Source organism: Cynara cardunculus (genome assembly GCF_001531365.2).
Source record: "Cynara cardunculus var. scolymus isolate 2C chromosome LG 12, CcrdV1, whole genome shotgun sequence".
Lineage (NCBI taxonomy): Eukaryota > Viridiplantae > Streptophyta > Magnoliopsida > Asterales > Asteraceae > Cynara > Cynara cardunculus.
This window is the reverse complement of record NC_037539.1, coordinates 9847390-9862304: the sequence shown is the minus strand read 5'-3', so window position 1 is coordinate 9862304 and position 14915 is coordinate 9847390. Positions and strand designations below refer to the sequence as shown.

Sequence of the window (14915 nt, the reverse complement as noted above, 5' to 3'; positions counted from 1 at the left end):
TAAATTTATTACTAATTATTGTTATTATAATATGTATTTGTAAATTATAATTATTGTTACTATAATATGTATTTGTAAATTATAATTATTGTTATTAAAAATAGTAAATAAAATATGTTATTTTAATGTGGGATCCATAAATTTAGTGTTTTTTATAGTGCAATTGAAGCTCAGTTTTTTTTAGTGTTGACGAGTCCATCATATTTGATGTTTTTGATCTTTTTTTTTTGTGATATAGTTTTCTCTACCTCGACCTGGATTAAGAGCGCATGTTAAAATAATTGCATAGCAAAGTGGAAATTTTTATTCACAAGTTCAACCACCAAATTATTGTTGCTCCAATCAATCGAGACAACAGCCTCGCTCCCTGTTCTATGCTCTAACCTCCAATCAACAATTGTTGCTCTCTCGATCTTCTATGATGTTGTGTTGAAAGTGTTGATGAATACCCAATGACCTAAGTTTTCTAAGTGCTGATGGCCCAAATTGAAAGTCTTGACCCAAGATTTTGAAATTGTTGATAGAAACGTAGATCGAAATTCATGAAACCATGAACCAAGATAAAAAAAATCTGGAAAACCAGATGCTGCAGAGGTGGAGGGGATTCAAAAACCCACCAGTGTTGGACCTTTTGAGGCAATTATAGATCCTGGGAGGCAATTCTGATTGGTCAATACCTGATGCTGTAGCATTATAAACTGTATTGTTACTCTTGCTCCCGTCAGGATAAATCTGGCCCCTTCCCCTGTTTCCGCCTACGTATATAAGATATTTTAAGAAGTGAATCTCTTTCTTAGTAGCGGGGTCGGGGGGTCATTTCGGTTTTGGATCTAGGGCAATAGGTTCAAGAGATGAGAGAATTAAGGATACCCACCAAAAAGACTAATCCAATCCATAATGATGTACCTGAAAATACAACATTTTTGTTCAAATACTTCGTACAGTACCCAATAAATTATTGGGTGTTCTTTTAATTGATTTAGGAGGAGTCATGATTCGAAAACCCAACAGATTATGTAGATGTAGATGGTTGAAAGGTGACAGGGGGAAGCATCGAAGGAGAGGCGATAGAGATGAGGAGGGAGGAGGAGAGTCTGAAGATTGTTGAAGGAGGCAGGAAAAGTCTTTTAGAGAAGGGCATATGGGTAAAATTTTGGACCGAATCTAAACAACACATCTTTTCTTGTTGAGCGAATAAGTTATTGGTTGGTCGAATAAGTTATTGGTTGGTCGAATAAGTCATTGGCCGGATGATTAAGCCATATACGAACAGGTTTGTATGGATGACCGAATAAGCTATATAGCTTATACAACTTATTAAGCGGCAACCGAACAACCCATTAGTCGTTGAATATAGCTCGATGCATCTCAATTTTAATGTTCTATTTTATTTTTTGTCTTTGTCAATGTTATAATACGATTTTACGTGGTTTTGAGAAAACTTTTATATGTAAATAGAATATAAATTTGAATATCTTATAAAAAAATTTAAAAAGTATGATCTGAATTCAGTCAATCTCACTACGAATCTACAGAAGTTAGACAGTTGATTGCCTTCGACATACCGATGTGTCAAATTTAACAACTTAAAAGTTATCATTTTTTCTGTAATTTTTTTAATTCAAATTTTTTTGTTATAGTTTTAATTTAGATTTACTAACGAAGTAATTTAGTTTTGGTTTATTTAATATTACAAAGCATTTGACAAAAACTCTTAAAAACTATTGTTTATGCATAAAGTATTGTTTATTAATGCATATGACTTAAAATTCAAGATTACAAAGTAAATTGTACATAAGTACAACTTACTAAAGCTCGATTTTATAATCTATGTAACTAATTGTAGATAAACATAATAAATACATTATAAACATCTCATTTTAAATATAACAATTTTAAAATGTAATTAGAATAACTATTTGTCTTTTAACAAATACTTAATTATTATCTTTATAATAAATAATATTATTTAAATAAAAAATAAATTATTTCATTATCAAACATAAATTAAATTAGAAAAATTATACGAAAAACCGAGAATTTTTAAATAGTTAATTTAATACTAATATCGATAAAAAATTTCAAAGTCTTATGATATGTTCAAATTTATATTTTATTCAAAAATAAAAACATTATTGCTTTATCAACCATATAAAACTGTATCATATCGACGGAGACAAAAAATAAAACAAAATATTAAAATTGAAATGTATCTCGTTGCATTATGCAAGTAACCTTCTAGTTTTTTTATAGCAATAATAACTAAGTATTCTGTTAAAACTCAATAATTATCTTATTTATAATTTAGACTTTATATTTAAAATGAAAATTTTATTCTGTATATGATTATCTATAGTTAGTTACACGAATTCAAACATGCATTTATGCACAATATTATAATCTTGAATTTTAAATAATATGCATTAATAAACAGTATTTCATGTAAAAGATGGTATTTTAAAAGTTTTTAGCAAATGTTTTATAATATAGCATAGATAGTAAACATATATTCGTGTACTAACTTCTATTTATTTTATTATTCCCTAATACCCTATAGATCGTTCGAACTGTATAAAAACAATAATCAAATTTTGATCTATTTTACTGAGAAAGTCTACGGTTTGACAGCGTATTTTAAAACGAAGACCTTGATAACGCGACATTAAAACTACATTAATTTTTAATAATTCCCCACACAATAATACAATTAACTACATCACACAATATGTATATATATATATATATATATATATATATATATATATATATATATATAGTGTATATTTCTTTTACAACCTTGTGCATTTGTACAACCTTTGCAACCCAATTAATTGAGATATTTATAGAAATGATTGGAGTTCATTTATTATGATTTGAATATTTATGGAATATGAATAGAGTTTATTAATTATGATTAATACTTTATATTAGGAAACAATTAATTGATTAAAAATTGAATGGTTGAGATAAGGGTTGTATAAGGTGTAGGAATGACAAAGAGTGTAGAATAACATCCCTCTATATATATATATATATATAAAATATAAACTCATTACACACGAAGAAGAGAAATATTGACTATCGAAACAAAAAAATACATATCTATAGAATAATACGTGAGAAAAAAATATGGAAGAGCGTTTATTTTCATATTTGTTTGAATAAATTCATAACATTTTGATCAATCAAAAGAATGAAGGAACCTTGAAGATGAATCATGAAAAGTCAAACAATAATCATTAGTCTCCAAAGATATTCTAGAAGGGTCCATACGATTTAGTCCCTTGTGTAGTTAGAAGTTTCCTAGTAAATATCTAGATAAAGTCTCTAAATAATTTTATAAATTAGTATAAATAGATGTTACTCTCTTATTTGTATTCATCCACTCAATTGTGGAAAATTAAATAATAGAATAAATAGAATTATCTCAATCATCTTAACGTTCTTGTTTACTCATTTTAATCAATATTTTTGTTGTTAGCCTGACTTAGGGGCCGTTTACTAAACACTTATCTTGTAAGCATTTAGCAGTAAAATTAACATTATCATTTACTTACCGGGTAAGATTTTCGTCGACAGAAACGGCTTTTTATGCAACAATTTACCCGGTAAGAGCTGGTCGTGGTAAGAGTCATTGCCCACACTTATCGGGTAAGACTCTCAGTTTTTGCCTCGCTCTTACCAGTAAGATTCTTGGTTCTGATCATATTCCAATAAGGTAAATGTAACTTACCAAAAGGCCTTCGGCCTAGCGGTATCGTAGCCTTTGGCTTCCTAGAAGGTCAAGGGGTCAAACCTCACCAAAGGAGAGGAGGGTGTGTGAGTTTATTTATTGCATTTGCCGTATATAAATATTATATACTTCAAAAAAGAAGAAGGTAAATGTAACTTGACAAACGCTTAGCCGAATAAGCATTTGGTAAACGACTCATTAGTTTGAAAATTGAAGTCACACATGAGTTTGTGAATACAACTTTGCTCCATTTTAGAATGTAAAACTTCAAATTAGGAATTAATTAAGAACTATAATCTAGTTTAAATAGTATTAATAAAGTTCTCGTGAAAATATAAAATATATTAGTAAGGTTAATAAATATAGAAGGTGATATGGAAATTTTTTGTAATAAAGATAAAGAAAACCATACTTAAAATATTTTTTGGGTAAAAATAATGTAATTGAAGATGATTTCATAAATTTGCATCGGTTTTTGCATTAAAAATTACAATTTTGGTGTTTTATATTGGTAGAAGTGTAAAGAGGGATCTGAACCTTTGATCACTTTTTTTGAGATCAAAGGTCCAGATTCCCCTCCTCTTTTTTCGAGATCACCAAGAAAAAAAAGGTGCATCTTGTCAAAAAAAAAACGTGGAATTCAGAGTCTTTTTGTTGTAGCAAAACCCCTCGGCTATTTTAATGATTAACCCGTGATAGTATCATCCGCATAAGAACTTCAACATTATCTTGTGAAGTTTTGGGCAAAGCCAACCCGCTAGTCACAATAATATTGATACAGACCAAATTCTTTCGGGTCCTGTTCGTTTATAGTAGTTTTGTATTCATAAAGTACATGATTCATAGAGATCTTCTGCCACACCGTCATGACGACTAGGAACTAGTCGGAAGTCAAATTGGATGATGGTTAACAACACTGATACGAGCGTGATATTATGCTAAACATCGACTGTAAAACTGTCTACTTCTAGCATCACTCGATCATCATGGACCATGTGAATCTTCTCACCTCGCAACTAATAATATTGTTGGATCAAACAGACTAACCATTATTGAGTAAGGAGTGTGTAAGAGGGTAACTCTTCGAGCCGTGTTATGTCATCTTCCAAAAGTTCTCTTTCCAGCTGATGTCTTGTTGATTTCATCACAGCCTGTATCGCGCAAAGAAACAAGATTAGATTTCACAAAACCAGAAAAAGAGGGACCTGAGTTGAAGATCGTACCCTGTCAGGGTTGGTACGTAGGACATGAGTACAGAACAAAAATTGGTTGACCTATGTTTAAAGCAGGTTTGCCCAGCAATAGGCAACGCATTTCTAACAACCTTACAATTTATAAAAGCTTGCATATACATGTATACATACATTAAATTTACATATACTTACATACATACATACATACATACATATGCATACCTATATTTACATGCATACATTTACAGATTGAAGTCATATGATCGTAACATTTGCTCAACAATTGGCAACCCATTTATAACGGTTTAAAGACAAGATAGGACTGAGTGGGACAAAAATGCAATTTTTTCCACCAAAATAGGTTAAAACCCTACAACCTTCTACAATTTTTTCACTCACCTACCTCACTCACTCACTCCCGTACAATCCTGTCAGAACCAGTCCTGTCCGTGTATCGAAAGCAGCATCAGTGCTATAGTTTTTTTTTTTTTTTTTTTTGTTATAGATAGTTCGACTGCGACGAGTATTGGAGCAATTGGCAATTTTAGGGGCATTTACCAAACGCTAACCCGGTAAGCGTTTATCGGGTCATTTACCTCACCGGATGTACATGGCAACGACACAAAATCTTACCTGGTAAGAGCGATGGTAAAAACCGAGAGTCTTACCCGGTAAATGAGGGTGATGACTCTTGCCTGGTTAGCGCTTACCAGACAAATTGTTGCATAAAATGCCGTTTTGATGGACTAGAATCTTACACAGTAAAGTAAATGAGAGTGTTGACTGTCACCAGTAAGCGCTTACCGGATAAGCGTTTCGTAAACAGCCCCTTAGTCTTTATAAATTGATCTCTTTGCAAATTGCAATATGCCAAGGCAAGGCTACATAGCAAATTGAGGAGCCTTGGTGTATAGAGACATGATAGTTAAAACGTATATTTCAGAAGTTCTGATTCTTATGATTACGTGTTGTTGATTATAACAGATGGAATCCAAGTGTCAAGAAGGTTTGCGAGGTTCAGACCTATGATGTTAACAACCTCAAATAAGAAATGGAAAATTGAAAATAACCCGAAGAGGTCATTTTAGATCAAGGCCAACATACGAGCCAGTTCAACTAAATGTATGATCGTGGGAAGGAAAGCACATACGTTGAAATCCATGTAAGAGGCGTGCATGGCAAGCCACTGATGATCCATCAACTTGAACGCGATGCAATACAAGATGTCAAAGGCTGATTCGTTATCTGTCCGATGAATAGAGAAGTATGAATTCTAAGAAAAAATTTAGAAGAAAGAAACTGTTGTGTAAACAAAAAGCAAACCATGAAGCTCCTGACTGTGAAATGGTTAAATGTGATCGGAAACGGCTATGATTGGCAAACTAGCTGATAAAGCTAGCTGTTAGCTAATAAACTAGTCATGTTTGATTAAAAAAACTAGCTGAGAAGCTAGATAACAATGTAACATGACCTAAACTGACATGTTGAAAAGTTAATTGGCAAAATATAAGCGACATAATTGGAAAAAAAACACATCTCAGAGAAGCTAGCTTACTATAATTATGCTTAACCAAACAAAGCTTTTTCAATAAGCTCAAAATAAGACTAGGTCATGTTTGCCATTCCTGGCCTAAGAGTTATTAATCATGATGTTCATTTGTGACTTAGTATTCGACACATAGCAAGTGGCCTTTGGCCCAACATTGCAATGTCAAGCCACTTCAGAGACATCAGTTTCTCACCAAGCGTTTCGGAAAGAAGTTATCTAAGCATGACAACAACTAAAAATGAGTGGCCGTGTATACCTGAAAGAAACTTCAAGAAGGTCGCTCCCACCAAAGTTCGTGGTTTTACTGCAGAGAGGAAACAGTATCATCCAACAAAAGAATTGAACTTGTAAACGACTCTTTTAAAATCAATTCCAAAAATCACTCGCAAATTAAGCATTCGGACTTTACTCGAAGAAATTTGGTATGACAATGTAATATGTATATCACAAATTTTAATTTCTAGTTTTCTCCTCATTGAACAAGATGTACTGGTTAAAAATCAGAATTAACATATGGAACAAATACATCTGTAGGAGCCAAAGGAGAAAAATAGAGAATTTAACTTTATTATAAAGAAATAAGTGAATTAGATTTCAAACACTATATTTGTCACTTCCCTGCAAACAACCACTGGACCATAGAAAATCCAAAAGAAAACATTGGCGTGTACAATTTCGTGCATTTTTTATACCAAAAGTTGACAAAGTATAAATGGTTATGTAACAAAGTGAAAAGTTAATATGGTTGAAAATGCACAAATTTCAAACTTCAATGTTTTTCTTGTTTTTCACAAGAAGTTTTTAACAAGTGAACATTTTACATTTACCGAACCTGCTTCAAGGTCCAGCATCTGAATAAGCATGAATGTGATATTGACACCGGCTACAGCAAAAGGATATTCCCACATGGACCGGTCACCTTCCTGCTTTCGAAGAAGATCTTGGAATGACTTCTGCATAGAACATAGTAATTTAACACCAAAGAGTAATTTCGGAAGTTACAGATAAACGCCTAGAAATAATTCAGAAGGTACATAATGGAGCAGTTTGTTTGAATGTATCCATTGAACAAATAACCGGTATTTACATGAATGCTTAATGTTTAGTTCCAAACACTTGCAGACTCGTAGTATATAGCCAGAGGAGGACCCATAATTTTTTAAGTGATGGCTCCACTTGACAATAAAAAGGTGAAAGCTGTAAAAAATTTCACAAAATAATGATAGATCCGTTGGTTAGTTAGTTGTTTGCATTTGCAAGAAATGGTCATAGGTTCAACCCCTCCCACGGTCACTTTCCTTCAATCTTTAAACGAAACAATAACTATAGAAAGCCTTACATTAAAAACTGAAAACAGGAAATTTGCTAAAACTGGGATTCAAACCCACGACATTTCAAATAAATCCGGTGACTTAAACCAACTCAACCATCACAAACTTCTGTCATAAGTTCAGTTTTAAGAAATATTGGGCCACACAATGAAACAGTACGGTGGCACCCTTCACAAATGTAAATTTTTTTCCTCTACAAAAGAATCATAAAGTGGTGGCACAGGCCATCATATGCTCCCATTACGGTTCGCCCTGTATATAGCATACAAGCACCTTTAACAAAACCATTTCTCAATACACATGTGCACACACATTTGCAGGTCAACAGAAATGTATGTATCTATATTCTATAGGTGTATGCATACACAGTGATTTGAGCTATAGAAGATACGGTTAACCAATTCAAAGGGCATTATGTAAACAGTGTGTAGACCATGGCATGGATTTTCTGAATAAAATGCGCCTTGGATTTTCAAATGTCGGCCCCAAGACTAGAAAAAAGATGGCATCATGGTTGATTAATCGTGTCATCATGTGTCAACAAAAAGGGACCCAGGTTTCACCTTTTCCATGTCCCCTTGGTCAGAATTGATTAATCATGTGTAAACAGCAAAAGGGTGCAGAGATTAGTTATTTATTACAAATAAACCAAAAGCTATTAGATGTATTGAGAGAGAAGACATACCGGGAAATTTCTTGCAAAATACAACAAGTTCTCCAATGATATAAACCCACCACCCCTATCATGGAATTCCAGGTCTTAATACATAAGATCAATGGTAGCTCTTAAGGAAAAACAGGAAATGTAATTTTACCGAAAATCAGTGGAAGGATCTTTCCCTTGCCAGCCCATTTCCTTCCACTGCTCAGTGATTAGACCATGGAGCTCCTCTTCAGGAAAGGCAGCTTTCCACAATGCCCTCAATGCTTCCTAAAGAAAAATAGAGTAGATATATATCATCACGATTGTGTGTTCAAACTTAATATCTTCATTAGTAAAAATCACATGTAAATTCACACATAAAACCAAACCAAACTAATCCAGTAAATCCCATTCGAAAGTAGGGTCTAGGGGGTGAGATGTATGAAAATCTAACCTCTACCGCAAAGAGTAGAGTGGTTGTTTCAATGAATGTATACATTCACAAGTATGACAAACAATGATACAAACATCAAGAATGGGTGTTTATTCTCCTGAAATCATATATTAGGTATATTTATGACATATACGGAGATGTACCTGATGTTCTGGAATTGAACTATCATAGGCAATGTCTAATCTGTTTTGCAGCCTCAATAAGCAATCCTCCTGTTAGCATCAAAGAAAATAGAAGCATCAGAATCATTTAACAATAGTTAAAGCTCAAAGAGATTGTTATAATGATTAAACCTAAATGTTTATCTTTTCCTGCAATCTGCAAACTGAAAGCAGAGTTAAGCTGTTATTCCACTTTATACAAATGAATCAAGTATATATGTCGAGATGACTTCAAACATAAAATCTACCATGCGTCCATTCCCCAGTCCCACCCTGTCCTAACATCCACAAAGATGGAGAAAAGTTAACAATTCCCAAGATAGAACACAACGAACTGCAAACTGGCACAATTAATATTCTTATCTACATCAGGAAGTGGTTAAACATTTCCATAAAGATGAGAACATTTTGCCCCCGTAGGAAAGCTGCAATTCAAGACACATGAACAAGCACTATTGATAAAACAGTGAGAGCTTAATATTAGGTCATAGTTCATTGTGTTCATGGAAAATCTGACACTAAGAATTATCAAGCAGTAAGCATTGCCTTATGGGTATAAAAATTACAAACAAATCAAATGCATTTATCATATTAGTTGGGTTAAGACAGGACCTGGGCAGGGGTCAAATCAAATGACGCGCGAGAATCATCTTCTCTTCTCTGAGCACAAACACATGAAAGGCCTCTGCCAAGCCATGCTGCTGACCCTGCCACAACCTCGGCTGTAATGAAAGACAAACATATGCCAAAAGCAAATGAATTCCCAAGTCGTTGAGAAGTTCAGGGTTAAAGTATATAATGGTTGAAAAAAGAACTTGAAAAGCAAATAAGCTAATAAATAACAATAACAACAGAACTCCGCTCCGAGAAAGAACAACAAAATCTCATCTTCACTTGATCGCCAAATGTCAATCATGATAACAATTGCAAGCAACTCAAATGAAAGTTCAGCTCCTATAATTGAAACAGTAAATGTTTCTCAACTATTCAGAAGCCAACGTCATCGACCAATTAAAGTGGTGTTTTAGTTGTAGCAAAATAATAATCAAAGTGTTCCACATTTTAGGTGAACAATTATTATCGGCTGACACATGCCAAGGAATCAGATGTCTGACATACCAATGTGCTAGATATTATTAAGTAGGCCAACACTATACAGTAACTCAGAATGAAACAGGATCTAGTAAGCCCAATATTTATAGTACACTTATGTTTCCCCAAAGAGAATCCAAACATCTAGTAAGAACAATTTAGACAAGACACAACATTGACTATCAGCTTACACAGTTTCTTGTCCAGAAAATGAATCAAGCAGCTACAAGACATATTCAACATTATTGGAGGTGGTACTCTGACTAAATGAAAATAAGAATATTTAAATCGCCTCCAAAGTTAAAGTTGAATCCAATGCAAGAACTAATCTATGTCTAAAGTTCTCATGGTAAACAAAAAGTGGAATTAGGTGACGAATTTATAGCAAGTAAATTAACATTTAGATTCAAACTTGTTCTTGCACAATATCAATCATAGAACCCAGTTACCAAAAGGAATTATAAACTCGCTTCATTTGATAATTCTAAAACTAAGATGATTGCACAGTTTACCCCCAATAATAGTTACCGAATTTCCTTAATAATGGAAGTATATCATATAACTTAATAACAATTATAATCTACCTATAGATTGTGATTACTTTTCATCAAAGTGTACTAATTTTTTTCGGATTGAGGCCCCCTACTTGACATTTGACAAGGATTCAAACTAACATCTGAATGAAATTTCCAAATTAAGCTTACAAAATTTAAAAAAAAACACCAGCAAAAACGGAAATATAACTGATAGTTGGATACAATATACACTTGTAAGCAAGCTCAACTCACCACAAAGATCAATGCAAGTAATCATCTAAAATTCAATCGAGACAGATCCAAAGTTCTACAAATTAAGTCCTGACACAGAAACATGATAAATTCCAATATATTCCACAAATTAGAATGAAGTTAAACACATCTCTTTTTGGATAAGAAAACGATATACCTGAAGTTGATTGGCAAGTGTTGCTCCTATCAAGCCCTTGTGAAATCCTCCTAACTGCCACAAATGATCCCCCGCCGCCGCTGCCTCTATCATCCATTTCGAAACAGACACGAATTCACGTTAAGTTCCACCGTATCAACCTCAAGTACAAGTACCAACACTTGCCGCCGCGAAATAATTGAATCAACAACAAAAGCGATAACTAAATCCGATTATTCCCTCCGCGATTAAACAGATAAAATATCAAGAACCACAAAGAAAAGAAAATGCAGCAAAATCTTCGTGGAACCGCTGAGATTTTACAAGATCTAAAAATCTACAAATGAACCGATAAAATTGGAACCAAAATCAAGCTCATTATCTCTCTTAGCTCATTTTCTTGTGCGTGTAATCAATGTGTGAATGTTTGTATATATGTGTAGCAAGAAGGAGAGAGAGAGAGAGAGAGATATTTGGGTTTGTTTCTCTCACTACTTTCTCTCTCTATATATCTATCGAATCTCCTGCGGATGAGAAGGGGGTATCTGTATGTATATATATGTATGTATGTTTGTGAGTGGGAAGAACACGGAGATTCCAACCCAAGAAGGTGATACATCAGTCATATATACATACAAATCAGGTGATACATATAATCATACCAGAATGGGTGATCGTGGAATAAAAAAAACATTTTAATATTTTGTTTTATTTTTTTATTCTATTGATGATATAATATAATTTTATGTAATTTTAAAAAAATATAATATTTTTATTTTTAAATAAAATATAAATTTTAATTCAATTTTTTTTATAATTTAATTTAAGTTTAATAACAAAGTAATTTATATTTTATTTAATAATATAATTTTTATACAGAGATATAATTAATTATTTTGTTAGAACTCGATAATTATCTTAATTATATTTTAGATTTTTTATATTTTAAAATGAGATGTTTATCTTTATTCGCAGTTAGTTACACAAATTCAAACATGAAGCTTTAATAAGTTATACTTACGTACAATTTACTTGTAACCTTGAATTTTAAGTAATATGTATCAATAAATAGTATTTTATGCATAAAAAAATAAATTTTAAGAGTTTTTCTCAAATGTTTTATGATATAATATAGATATACATTATAGCAATGGGTAACTGATAGATATTAATTTATTAACCCAATACATTAAACAATAATCAAAACAATGACCCAAGATGCATTTTTCAACAAACAATGACCCAAAATAACAATGACTAAATGAGCATTTTTCAGATGCATTTTTCAGCAAATAAATGAGCATTTTTCAACAAGCAATGACTCAACAATTGAACATCAAGTACTACCATATACATATCACTTCTTTGAGATTTTTCCAACTACCATGGTTGTTTTCGTACTATCCCTGCATGCTATACTTTATTGACTGACATTTTGCATGTTGTGGATCATAAAAACTACTAACTGGAATAAGGAATTCTAAAAAGAGAACGATTATAACTCTAACGATACAAAAGAGAAAAGAACCCTACAAAATCAATGAAGTGGAATGGGAACTCAACTTGTTGGCAACCTAGAGCAAATGACTAACATTTGTGGATGGGTGACTTTGAAGTAACTTGAGATTAGCTGTGAAATCGCCTGCCAGCAAATGCCTTCTAACGAGAATCAGCATTACATGTATCTACTTTACATTCTGTTTAGACTATGTTTTGAGACATGTTTTTGGTTAATGTTTACCTTCATGTGTTTTTTGGGTATTCTTGATTACTGTTTGTGTGTATAGGAGAAATGGTCTAATAATTATTGACTTCATGTATTTACCTTACATTTAGTTTTTTGGACCATGTTTTCATCATCATCATTCATTCTTATTTACTATTTGTGTGCAAAGGAGAAATGGAGAAATCATACGCAGTGGAGAAATTGAGAAATCCTACGCAGGCAAAGAAGTGAGATGGAGAAATGGAGAAATCGTATCGATTGCAGAGGAGAGGAGGCGATGGAGGCAGGGTGGAAGAAGACAATGGAAGTGAAGGAAGAAGACAATGGAGGCGCTGGAAGAAGACGATGGAGGTGATAGCTGCACACAAATGGGATGAATTAGTTTTTTTTTATTGAAATGAAATAACAAGGGTAATATGGTCATTTTAAATTTGGTCCCTTGTTGTTCCACCTTTTTTGGTGGAACAAAAAATATCAAGATTTGTCCCATGAAAATTAAAAATAGTCTCATCTTGTCCTATGTTTTTTTGTCTATGGCATTACCAAACATGAGACTATTTTTTTTGTCTCGTCTTGTCCCATGTAGTATGCATACCAAACGTACCCTTACTGTTTCTACGTCAATCCATTTTGTTCCTCTGTGGAAATCAAAGCCTCGGTTTTGTTTCTTCAAAGTTGGTTTAGGTTTTGATCTATCTATTTCAACCCTTTTCCCCGCGATAACCAGCGACTAGACGAACCAGTAAGAACGCCATGGTTTTCCTTGACGTTTGTTCGGATTCGGCACCTTTCTCACCAAATTCTACATCCCTATGTCATATCCTTTATGGGCTTGATTTTGATTTAGGGTTCGATTTATGGATTTAGGGGTTTAGGTTAGATATATAATGGTGGTGGTGGAGTGCTTTTGCAGGTGGGGGAGGGGGGTTTCAAGAATAGGGATTTGACTTTGATTTTTCATGAAGATTTGAATTTTACGGTTTTGAAGTTGGAGTTTTTATTTGTGATTTGATGTGGAGAAGCGGTCGGAGAAAACGATCGGAATGGACAAAGCGTCGGAGAAGACAATCAGAATGTACAGACTTTCGGAGAAGACGATCAGAACTGGGAACGCTTATTTAAAATTGTAAAGAAAACTAAAAAAATAGATAAAATGACTAAAATACCCATTATTAAATTGGACTTAACGAAAAAAGTTAACTGTCGTTAAACCGAGGGACCAAAATCATTGCAAGGCGGCAAACCTGTTAAACTACAGATAGGACCGGTATAGGTACTTTATAACCGGTTATGAGCCGCCGGTCCCGGTCCCGGTCCCGGTCCCAACCGGTCCTTACATAAAAAAAATAAGATTTTTATTTTATTTTTTTAATGATATATATTTTTAATACATTATAAAATTTACAATTGGGTCACTCAAATACACTTTAAAAATGCGTTTTAATATAATTAAAATATACGTTTTCTTATAAAAATACATTATAAAATTATTTAAAAATACATTTATTTATAAAATTAATTGAATTTTTGGGCCGGGCCGGGCCGGTCCATAGTCGGTCCCATAACCGGTCCCGGTCGGTCCCGGTCCCACGAAACTACCAAAAACCTTAACCGGTCCCGGTTTTCGGTCCCATAACCGGTCCTTACCGGTCCCGGTCCCGGGCCGGTCCTTTGTCGGTCCCGGTCCCGGTCCCGGGCCGGTCCTTTGTCGGTCCCGGTCCCAGTCCTCCGACGGTCCCGAGCCGGGCCGAGCCCGTTTGGCCATCTCTACTCGTGATGTCTAAATGTGATTGAGAAAAGTGTGTCATATATTTTGGATATAAACTTATGCTTCTTGTTACCAAATAAATATCACTATAATTAGTTAAAAGCTATTAATAATTATGTCTAAATAAAACACCACGTACGTTATTAATAATATTTATTAATTTAATTGTTGATAAGTCTTTATATATATATATATATATACTAGAAACGTACTCGCGCAATGCAGCGAGATACATCGTGATTTTAATATTTCATTTTATTCTTTATATCGGTCGATGTTATAATATGGCTTTATGTGATTTTTAGAAAGCGATGATGTTTTTATTTTTGAATAAAATATAT

The 14915-nt window shown here is 33.3% G+C and overlaps 1 protein-coding gene across 3 annotated transcripts; it reads right to left on the bottom strand.

Moving 5' to 3' along the window:
* Positions 1-4505: 4505 nt before the first annotated feature.
* Positions 4506-11605, bottom strand: LOC112523325 (ELMO domain-containing protein A-like). Of its 3 annotated transcripts, XM_025132879.1 has the most exons (10): positions 11102-11605; positions 10945-11013; positions 9677-9786; positions 9047-9115; positions 8622-8737; positions 8492-8546; positions 7308-7428; positions 6732-6779; positions 6077-6171; positions 4506-4884 (listed from the first exon to the last, which is right to left on the bottom strand). In XM_025132879.1, the coding sequence occupies exons 2-10, from the start codon at positions 10967-10969 to the stop codon at positions 4783-4785; spliced, it is 741 nt and encodes a 246-aa protein (XP_024988647.1). In that variant the 5' UTR covers positions 10970-11013; positions 11102-11605; the 3' UTR covers positions 4506-4782. The 3 variants fall into 3 exon arrangements, with proteins under 3 accessions (XP_024988647.1, XP_024988645.1, XP_024988646.1); XM_025132877.1 differs by lacking the exon at positions 10945-11013 and having other exon boundaries at positions 11102-11583; XM_025132878.1 differs by lacking the exon at positions 10945-11013 and having other exon boundaries at positions 7308-7425; positions 11102-11583.
* Between the last annotated feature and the right edge of the window lie 3310 nt (positions 11606-14915).